This window comes from Megalobrama amblycephala, linkage group LG18 (assembly GCF_018812025.1).
Source record: "Megalobrama amblycephala isolate DHTTF-2021 linkage group LG18, ASM1881202v1, whole genome shotgun sequence".
In the NCBI taxonomy this organism is placed as follows: Eukaryota; Metazoa; Chordata; class Actinopteri; order Cypriniformes; family Xenocyprididae; genus Megalobrama; species Megalobrama amblycephala.
Window position 1 is genome coordinate 11,804,113 of NC_063061.1, and position 11,421 is coordinate 11,815,533.

The window sequence follows — 11,421 nt, forward strand, 5'->3', positions numbered from 1 at the left end:
TGTGGAGTATGATTGTGAATGACTCTAGTCTCATGCATGGAGAAATTGATTTGCAGGTATTAAATCTTAATCAGAGCAGTAGAGAGGAAGCCATGAATAAATAAAATGCTGGAGGCTCACTGTGGCTGCGGGCAGTGACCTTTCCATTTATCTACGGCATGTCAAGGTCTCTCCATTCCTTTCTCTACTGACGTCTCCCTTTCTCTCTCTTTGACTCCCTCCACAAATCTACCCAAGCACACCTCTACGGATGTTTCAAAATAGAATTTAAATTCGCCAAACTTTCTTTTTCTCAAATACACACATACTTACGTGTTCTTGTTGGGAAATCTGCATAAAAACGGCGTAGTGAGTTTCACTGACAGCAACACATCCCATTTCACAGCTCTAATGACACTGCTTTGATAATGAGCTGCTTTGAGGGATACACTGGTAATAGTTTGCTTATTTTGTGCTTGTGAGTATGTGTGAAATTCACAGAGATGGTTTGATTCTTATCATTGAGCTGTGATCAGAGGGTCTGTATTACAAGTAATGACATTATGAGCACCAGAGAGAATTCCTATTTGTTCATGGATCATATGTCTTTATGAATGATACTGTATGCCAAGCGGCAGGGCAGCGGAGCAGCCCGAGGGGTGACTCACTGGTTTCGCGTCCACTCAATTTAGGCTCTTATTAAATTGGCTTTGTCTCATGAAGTCAAATCGATTAGCCGCTGTTAGCGCAAACCCTGGCACGTCTGATACTCGGACGTCACCGGCCCTGAATGGTGCGTCTGCATGAAGGTTGGTGTTTAGCAGTGACTAATGCCTTTAGATTTTAAGTTACACTGTGTTCTCTGATTCAAACCTCAGGAGGGTGACGGTCCACCTTGAGTCTATTCTTAAAAGCTAATTATTATATCGCAGGAATGTTTCCTTGACAGTGGAAAAAGAAGGACAGGCCTGCATAAATTTACAGTGCTTTCCTGTAAACTGATAACGCATAATCAGGGTGAGGTGAGAATTTAAACAGCGCTGGGATTTAGCACTCCACCCCCATCATGTTTGACGTCCCTGCCAACCCACTCTAGATAGCCAATCTGTCTTCATGGCAACCGGTCGGAGAGATATCCCTCTTAGTGGAGGAGACCCTCACCTACACAGAGTCAATTAAAAGATCACAGCACTGACTGTTTTGACAGACTGAGCTTTATATCGCAAGCTACTGATGATCTACAGTGACTTCTGTAGAGTCACTATAGAGGAAGTACTGGTTACCTGATTTTAAATATTAACTCACCATTGTGTATTATTTTTTTTTTTTTTCAGGATTCTTTTATGAATAGAAAGAATAACAGCATTTACTGTCAATTTAATATGTCTGCTGAAAGTATTGATTTCTTTAAAGTCCCCCTGTGGTGAAAATCAAGTTTTTAATGTTGCTTATCTGTCTATGTGGTGTTTTTAATATACTTTAAGACAAAATTCATAAGTCAACACCATTGCTGAGTATTTTGCAGTAATCTGAAGACACTTTCAAAAATGTGGTTTGAAATCTCTGGTGTTTCTGACATCACAAACCACCTTGTAACCAATCACGTCAACGTGCCGGCGGGCTTTAGCATATCATTAGTTATGGCCATTCTGAAGCAAGGGAGTTGTGTAACATTAGCAACACGTTATTAGCTGTTTGATAACATACTCAAGCAAAAGGCTAATCATATTAATTACCGTTATGTGTCCAACGTTGTAAAAAGTGATACCATTGTGCAGCGTTTACCTCAGTATGTTGACCAAGTGGATCTCTGAGCTCGCGCGAGTGAGTGGAGACAGGGCTAATTAGCATATTCATAGATCCATGTATACTAAATGAAGCAAGGGTGTCGAGTTACATTCAAGCTATTTTAAGGCATTAAGACATTTTTTCACAGGAAAAAAACATTTCAATGTCATTTTGGTGATCAAAGATGAGTTTTAAAGGGTTAGTTCACCCAAAAATGAAAATTCTGTCATTTATTACTTACCCTCATGCCGTTCCACACCTGTAAGACCTTCGTTCATCTTCGGAACACAAATTAAGATATTTTAGTTGAAATCCAATGGCTCCGTGAGGCCTCCATAGGGAGCAATGAAATTTCCTCTCTCAAGATCCATAAAGGTACTAAAAACATATTTAAATCGGTTCATGTGAGTACAGTGGTTCAATATTAATATTATAAAGCGACGAGAATACTTTTGGAGCGCCAAAAAAAACTAAATAAGGACTTATTTAGTGATGGCCGATTTCAAAACACTGCTTCAGGAAGCATCGGAGCATAAATGAATCAGTGTATCGAATCTGCTGTTCGGAGTGCCAAAGTCACGTGATTTCAGCCGTTGGCAGTTTGACACGCGATTTGAAGAAGAAAAGGCCTCACGGAGCCATCGGATTTCAACTAAAATATCTTAATTTGTGTTCCGAAGATTAATGAAGGTCTTACGGGTGTGGAACGGCATGAGGGTAAGTAATAAATGACAGAATTTTCATTTTTGGGTGAACTAACCCTTTAAGGTATAAAAAAATGTACTAAAGGGGGACTTTAAAAAACATTGAAAGGTACTGTACATGGAAGAAATATCATACATGCTTGAAATAACTTAATTTTGAGTCTCTGTTTTGAGTTTTTGAATGAACAATTGCTATACATTTTATTTTTAATTCAGTAGTATTAGAAACAGTTTAAAGTTAACAGTTAAATTTCTGACTAAACATTTCTCTCCTTTTCTCCTCCTGCTTTCCCCATTGTTTTTCTCCTTTTCTTTTTTTCTCAATGTTATCCTTTCTTTCATTGCTCTGTCGTTCACCGCTCCTTCAAACTCTCCTTGAATGGTCATTTTCCTCTCCACTCTCTTCCTTTCCGGCGGTGTAGGTCTCTATCTGGACGTATCGTGGGTGGAGTGTGGTGGTTTTTCACCCTCATCATCATCTCCTCCTACACAGCCAACCTGGCTGCTTTCCTCACTGTGGAGAGGATGGTGTCACCCATTGAGAGCGCTGAGGACCTGGCCAAGCAGACAGACATAGCGTATGGTACTCTTGACTCAGGCTCCACCAAAGAGTTCTTCAGGGTGAGTGGGCAAAGCTAATGGGTTCAAGGGAGGGCGCCAGTGTTTTGTTAAGGGGGGTGAAAGGGAATGACTCCAAAACGAGATGACTTCAAGTGCTGTATTCGAAGAAAAAAAGATATTCAGTGAAAACCCACAGATTAATAAAGCAAGCTAAGAAAATATGTTTTAATTATAAAGTATACCAGGGGTTCTCAGCCTTTTTTGGTCCACAATTAAAATACATGCTATATCTCATATGTATAATTACAAAACTGGCAAATTATGAACAGCAACAGGTTTTATTACTTTATATATATCTTTAATTGGAATAAAATTCATTTTAAGGGTTTAGATAATATTGTAGCCTACATTTGACAATATTTAAGTGTAGCCTATGAATATAAAAATGTCACTTGTTATAATTTATAGCATGTATATATTTGGGGTCTGTAATTTTTTGCTGTTTTTAAATTTTTTCAATTTAAAATAACTGTTTTTTACTTGGATATATTTTTAAAATATCATTTATTCCTGTGATTCCTGTTAAAGCTGAATTTTCAGCATCATTACTACAGTTTTTAGTGTCATAATAACCCCCTTAGAAATCATTCTAATATGTTGATTTCCTACTCAAGAAACATTTTTTATTAATATCAGTGTTGAAAACAGATTTTTTTTCAGAACTGTTTGATTAACAGAAATTTCAAGAACAGCATTTATTTGATTGTAATATTATAAATGTTTTACTGTCACTTTTGATCAATTTAAAGGGTTAGTTCACCCAAAAACCTTGAATGTGGTAATTGCGTTGTTTTCTATGGGGGATAAAAAATAAAAAAAAATTTAAAAACTCTTGGATTTCATTAAAAATGTCGGAAATTTGTGTTCTGAAGATGAACGAAGGACTTACGGGTTTGGAACGACATGAGGGTGAATAATTAATGACAGAAATGTCATTTTTGGGTGAACTAACCCTTTAACATGTCCTTGCGGAATAAAAGTATTAAAAACAATCTTACTGACCTCAGACTATTGAACGGTATAATAATTGCATATTAAGTGATATTAAGCTATAATAAGTGTATATTAATTTATAATTCATAGATGAGTTAATTGATTTATAAATGTTAAATAAGATACATTCATAAAAATCTCCCACGATCCCACAAGACTGAGAACCTCTTATCTGCAATTCAATGTCTTAACAAATAATCTGCACCCTCCACACTTCCCCTGCATGCTTCACTGGCCTTCTACACATTTACCTCAACTTTCAGAGGTCGAAAATCGCCGTTTATGAGAAAATGTGGAGCTACATGAAGTCGGCCGAGCCCACGGTGTTCACGAAGACCACGGCAGAGGGTGTGGCACGGGTGAGAAAGTCCAAAGGGAAGTACGCCTTCCTGCTGGAGTCCACAATGAACGAGTACACGGAGCAACGCAAACCCTGCGACACCATGAAAGTGGGAGGCAACCTGGACTCCAAAGGCTACGGGGTGGCCACGCCCAAGGGCTCACAGTTAAGGTGGGTGGAGTAGTATAACAATATGTCACGTGTTGTTATGGTATTCCACCTTCCCTGGCGTGCCTATTTCTATTTTTCTCTTTTTTCTTTTTGTTTTTCTCATGTGTTCTTGTTTGCAGTTAAGGGTCTTGAATACATAGTGCTATATGTTTTTCGTTTCGTTTTTGTTTATGTTAATGTAGCCTCATGCAGGTAATTTCAAACTGATGCATGCATGTTAATGCCACTAAATTTTTGAGATGAAATGTCTGGATGTTTAACAAAGAATGTGAATTTCGGACAAGCCTGTGAATATTCTGCCTAGTCTGATGCTACCTAAACCTCTTTCTCATGTAAACTGGGAGGTGCAGACATTAAAAGCATGTACAGAAAGACTGAGAAGAGTCAGTTACAGATGACCGTAGCTCCCGGGATCAGCCATTTTGTTGAGGAGTTACCGTGGTCTGTCTGACTCTTCTCATGATACCGGGGGGAAGAGCATCCAATGGCGTAGCAGCTTTTCTCCTGCTGTTGTGATGTCAGACCAGTGCAGGAGATTCACATGGCTTCAGATCTACAGCACAGTGCTCTTAATGCTCTTCTTTCTCTTCCCCTCCTCAGCTCAGATGTGTCTCACTACATTATTTCCCTGTCCCGTTCTTTGTTCCTGTGGGCTGTGTGTTTATTAATGTTGCATTCAGGATAAACTGCATTCAGGATAAACCTCTCTTGAATCATTCCCATCATGTACATTTGACCCCTAACTAGATCATAGATTAGCTAGATCAGACTTATACAATGGAGTCCAAAAGTCTGAGACCACATCATAGAAATGTATTTATTTAATACAATTTTTAAAAATGCATTATATTAGAAAATGCAAAAAAGCATTTTCACTGGTCTTTTAGGCTTGTGGACGGCATTTTTTGTGACATAGCAAGTTCGTAAAATTAAATGAATTAAAAAGTTATGCTTATATTTATGGAACATTACCTACAGAACTATAAGCATTCTGAAAACTGTAGGGAAAGGAGCTATCCGGTGTTTAGGAGCAGAATTGCATTGGCAGCTCCCTTGTGGCTGAACCAAAGGTGGGAATGCAGGGGTTTGGGGAATAGGATCAAACTCATTCAGCACTTTCAGAGGCTTAAACCCTCGGTGCTCATTTAAACTGTCTGTAAGCAGCATATAGGGAAAGTAACAGGCATCCAATATCGTGAGGTTCCTCTGTGCATCTCACAGCAATATTGAGTACATAGTAAAGCGGGAAGTATCTTGGGTTGGGGAGGGGGGTTTAAAGCAGAGAACAGATATTGATTTTTCCATTCCTCCATCTGGAGGTGTGTATTATGGATAGACAAATAAGGCTGGTGTGAATTATCATGAAAACAGGAAAAGAGAGGTTTGTCCTCCGTGGTTATGTGTTTTCTAAGGGGAAGCGGGGTGGGAACGGGCGACTAATCTATAGAGCTTTCCACCCCTTTTTTTCTTTATTTAACCTGATTGGATACTGCTCAACTATGACAAACTGCTGCTACTGACAAACTATGTTTTATCGTTTCAAGAAGTGCAGTTAACCTGGCAGTTTTAAAACTGAATGAACAAGGCCTGTTGGACAAATTGAAAAACAAGTGGTGGTACGACAAAGGAGAGTGTGGCAGCGGAGGAGGTGGTGAGAAGGTTAGCCACTATGTCAACCAACGCGGGTAAACAGTTTCCTCTGTAACGGGGGCATCTGCCGGGGCGCAATCGCATACCTGACCTTCATCCTGACCCTATTTAGCCTGAAGAGAGAAAGGAACGCAATTACTGTCAGAGCACAAATATTTGCTGTGGATACTGGGCACAGATTCCCTCATCGATCGTGTGTCTTTCTTCACGTTTTCCGTCAAGGAAACATTTTCTCCTTTGAAGTAGTTGTCTTTTTACTTCCATTTTTTTAGTTGCTGTTATTCTCCTCCTGAGGCGCATTAGCTGCATTTTTTATAGGAATGCAGAGAACATTCAATGTCTTTTGAAAGGTGCTGCAGTGTCGCATTATGATTATGTATTAAAGACATGATTCTAAAGTCAGAGGCAGTTTTAACTAAATAAAAACAAAAACTAACAAAAATGAAATGGAAAAACAAAATGAAAATATATGACTTCAGAATTACCTAAAATAATGGGTGTATATATACATATATATGCATATATGTGTATGTATGTATGTTTATCAGCTTGAATAAAGTTCTGTCATGAAACTCTAGATAGCACAGGCTAATAGGTCTTTTAACTCAACTGCTCGTAATCACATTGTTATCTATAGAAAACAGCTGATTGGTTCCTGCTCTATCAGTAGCCAATGAGCTTGCATGCTCAACCTTCAAAATACTTTATTAGCATTGCCTTAGCAGTGCAGTGCGCTTCAGAAACCCTCCACCTTCCCCAGCTCCACCTGTATAGATCTGCTACGGGTAATCCATGTACGCTATATTGTACAGCAGCAGCATGTCTTACTTGCTCACAGCAGCGTGTCGTGGATGTAGCGAGTCCCGTACTTGCTCTGCAGCAGCAGCAATAATCTACAGCAGCAGCATAGCATATCTTTTCCGCCAAGGCCAAACATACAACATTGTCATACCCATTACCATGCCAAATGCTCAGAGTTGTCATGACAGAAATATATATCTATATTTACAGACACATACACACACACACACGACTACAACTGATTGGAATTGTTTCAAAATTGAAATGACCTTGGTTAGAGGGATACAGAAAGGTTGGTGTCCGTGGTATATGCCAATAATTGTGGTTTAACAGTAATTGCTTCCAGCGTTGGTAGAGAAGAAGGCCGTGGCAGTATGCGCCCGTTACCTAAAGCGATGGAGCAAGGTCCCGTTCACATGTCTGTGGCTCCAGTGCCAGGCCCTAAAACACTTAAATGGAGCGCAGAGACATGTATTACAACGGGACCATTGGCTCGGTCACTTTGCCAGTGCAACTGCTGTGTCAGCTGTTATGAGTGAATAACATAAAATAACATGTCCTATGATGTTATTTATGTTATTTGTGTTACATTCCTCTGCGCGGTTGAAGAACCCCCGTAAACCTTGCCGTTTTGAAACTGAGCGAATCAGGCATCTTAGACAAGCTGAAAAACAAATGGTGGTACGATAAGGGCGAGTGTGGACCCAAGGACTCGGGAAGTAAGGTCAGTCTGGGACCATCACTGTTGTCTAATGCTCAGTGAGGTAGAAAGTCACCAGTATCTAGCGCATGCTCATCTGTAGGGAGATTTCAGATGTGCACCAAGTAATATAGTTCCAGCATGCCCTGCTTCTCCACACTAAATGTCTAAATGATAGATATCCTTGTTTTTAGTAACATACCTAGTGCCTGAGAGGAATGGAAGTGACTGGGCATTTGAAGGTGTCCCAAGTTTATTTAGCTGAGCGTACCATTGATTTCTTTTTGCATGACAAACCAAGCAAGCCTGAATTTTGTGAAGCGAGAAATGCGGCACATGTGGAGATAAGCTAGAACACAGCGAGAAGTTAAATCCTGTTTCGGAGAACTCACAGTGTGTAATCGCACATGGAGCTAGCGATCCATTTGAGAGCTCAGCCAAAAATAAAAAGGAAAAACAGCTCCTGTAATTACATACTAATTGTTACCCTTTAAATTGCTGTCAAAGCACTGATGCCTGTCTATAGAATTCGCCTCAAAAACATCAGCTTTTCAGATTAGCCTGCAAGCGAAAGGTTGATTGGGAGGATATGAATTGATTTGTCTGTAAACTGTAAATGTGTGTGTGAATGTGTTTGGTAGCGAGTAGATTCGTAGACTAGTGCTCTGAATGTGTGTGTGTGTGCGTGTACGTACATGCGCTCCGCTCCCGCTCCGTTAACTTCCTGTCTTCCTGTTCCTTTCCTTCCTTTCGCATCCAGGACAAGAGCTCACAGGCCCTCAGCCTCAGTAATGTGGCTGGGGTCTTCTACATTCTGGTCGGGGGCCTGGGCCTGGCCATGCTGGTGGCCCTCATCGAGTTCTGCTACAAGTCCCGAAACGAAGCCAAGAGAATGAAGGTGGAACAGTCTGAACGTCGCCCCTCTTCCTCTCCTCTCCCCAGTCCTGTCCCCCTCCCCAGTCCCCATCCCTCCCCCGGCCCCAGTCCCACCCACAGCACTCAGAGTTTAGCCACATATAGAGAGGGTTACAACGTCTACGCCACTGAAGGAGTAGAGATGTAGGAGGTCAGATGTACGTAGGTGCCCGGCAGTCGTAAGTGGAGTTCCTCTGTTTTCGCTGCCGTAGCTTGCCGTATGTGAGCCCGTGGTAAAGCTTCTTGTGTTTGTGACGTCCTTGTTCTGTCTCCTCCACGTGTACTCCGAGTCGGAGACGTGCATTCACATTTTTGTGCATGCTGAAGACTGAGGTACCTGGACTGCACACGTTTGTAATCACACGCCAGTGCGGTAACCTCTCTCATCGAGTAAAGAAGAATAGTTAAACAAAGCTTAAGATGATCAATCCACCCTAGGCATAGTCTTGAAAACCCCCTAGTTGTCAATTTCAAGTCATTTTTGGCTCCAAAGGACTATGCCAGATGTATTTGAAATGCTTCATCGCTGAACTGTGTCATAATCTGGTGTTTTGTATGTGCTTGCTGATAATGTGCACTCATTCAAATAATAATGCTCTGGCTTTTAAATGCGCACAGCTGACTCCTGTTCTCTCTGTCCCCGCTTCTCTTTTCTCTCCGGATGCAGCTCACCTTTACCGAAGCCATGCGGAACAAGGCGCGCCTGTCCATTACGGGGAGCGTGGGCGAGAACGGGCGCGTCCTGACTCCCGACTGCCCGAAGGCTGTCCACTCCGGCCCCTCTCTGCGGCAGAGCTCTGGACTGGCTCTGGTGTCGTCCGACTTACCGTGAAAACCAAATACGTTCAAGTGCCTTAAACTCGACAAAACCGCAAAACAGACAACAGAAAACCGACCCTACAGCAATGACGCCACCAAGCTGAGCAATCGTGCTGACAAGGTAGATTTCGAAAGGAACCAAGGCCCCTGGTGGCTTCACACACCTGGGGTGCCACCGCAAGACACTGTACCGTATGAAGGATGGTTATCGCACAGACTTCTGTGTTTCCGTCATGTACATTCAAAGAACTCGTGCTGCCTTTAAGGGTGAAGCAGGTGGGAAGGAAGAACAGTGTGAATCTTGTTAGCCTGTTTGGCGAAAAAAGATCTGCTCGTTCTAACACTCTGCCATAACCCTCGCCAAACCGAAACACCGCAACTCGACATCCTAATATAGTTCAAAACGGGCATTTGTTTGCCCGAGAGGGTATTAACATGGATATGGTATTAACGAATACTTATTAAATAAACTGTGAAGAAGAGTTCATATATATATATATTCTATAAAATCATAAGTAAAATAAATTATTTACATCGTTTTGTAAATAGAAGACTGTACAACTCGCTTGCTTTTTAACGAATTTGTAAATAGCCAATTCTGTAGTGGACAGAGTGTAATTCTCTTTTTAAACCATCTTTAGACAAATGATTCATCGCAATAATGGTTAGAAAACATTAAAAAGATGATTTGATATATGTAGATGTACATGAACTTCTATGGATTTAATAACATGGGCATGTTATCAGTGCCAGTGACCTATGCGCCCATGATTCTCGGGAATGTGGCACACACTCTCAGTGCATCTCAGCCGCTGCTCTTTCCCAAGCCATGCCCTGCATAATCACTGTGCAGTCGTAGACCATGGTACCCTCTAGACTGTTTTATTTTTTTTCCACAGAAGCATATTTTATTTTCGATTTTATGTGATTACTGGAAAAAAAAGGAAATATTGAGTATTTAAATGTTTGTCCATTCATTTTAGAGCAGACGTCTTTATGAATGATATAAAGAAATTCAATTGGACGAGAAATCAATCAAACTTCATTGCGCAAATGTGTATAGAAATAGAATAGAAAGTGTTCTGAACACTGACCGCCTCTGAAGACACTGTTTGTATCGTGAGAGCCATTGTCAGAGTTCAGCTTTGGCCTTTTTTATGAAAAACACTGTGTAACCTCATTCAGGCCTTTAGCATGTTCTCCAGAAACTGTAGCAATGGACATCTGGACGAAAGGACAATACATGGACAATTTCAAAGCTTCAGGACACCATCGTGGAAAACGGATCAACCTTTCTCTGCCCGGTTCTGTTCAACTTGCATTTGATCTTAAAGTGCAATTTATGGTTCCTCCTGTTCCAACAACTCCTCGTCTTGATAAATACACGTGTACTTTTACTCAAGCACACAATGTTTGTCTCTTGTTGTATTTCTCCCTCTTTTTCCTCTCTGCCTTCTACTCTCATTCTGTCTCAAACACCACACACACAATGATCCTGATGCATATTGAAGTTCAGTGTGTCTGGAGAGTGGCATTAGGTTTTTTTCCCCATGGTTTCTAAAGCTGTGATGAAAGTGGTGTCCTTACTTAGGTTAATATGTTAAAATTGTAAATATTTATTTTGATCATTTTTTAGTAAAATATCAATGGACATGAAATTGAATCTCTGTGTCTTTATTTGGGTTAGTTAATGTTATTTGAACTCCCAAGAACAAAAAACATCTAGCTCAAGCAGAGGCTAGATTCCACAAGATCCAATCCAGACATATTAAAGCAGTATTGCATAGTATGTGAAAGCAGACGCGAGTGCTTGGCCAATGAACTCTCGGCACATGATCTGATAAAATTCTGTCATAATTTACTCGCCCTCATGACTTTCCAAACCTGTATGACTTCATTTAAGTTGATAACAAAATATGATATTTTCAAGAATGTTGGTA

The 11,421-nt window shown here is 40.7% G+C and overlaps 1 protein-coding gene across 9 annotated transcripts in view; it reads left to right on the forward strand.

The window, feature by feature from the left end:
• Positions 1 to 11,139, forward strand: part of gria4b (glutamate receptor, ionotropic, AMPA 4b) — a 118,170-nt gene extending 107,031 nt beyond the window's left edge. For 2 of the 9 annotated variants that reach the window (XM_048165617.1, XM_048165626.1), the window contains 5 exons: positions 2,894 to 3,092; positions 4,349 to 4,596; positions 6,141 to 6,255; positions 8,508 to 8,645; positions 9,330 to 11,139. In XM_048165617.1, coding sequence (XP_048021574.1) covers positions 2,894 to 3,092; positions 4,349 to 4,596; positions 6,141 to 6,255; positions 8,508 to 8,645; positions 9,330 to 9,494 — 865 coding nt within the window. In that variant the 3' untranslated portion in view covers positions 9,495 to 11,139. Of the gene's footprint in view, positions 1 to 2,893; positions 3,093 to 4,348; positions 4,597 to 6,140; positions 6,256 to 7,656; positions 8,282 to 8,507; positions 8,842 to 9,329 lie in introns of those variants that run through there. The other 7 variants (XM_048165620.1, XM_048165623.1, XM_048165618.1 and 4 more) reach the window with 7 other exon arrangements.
• The last annotated feature ends 282 nt before the right edge of the window (positions 11,140 to 11,421 follow it).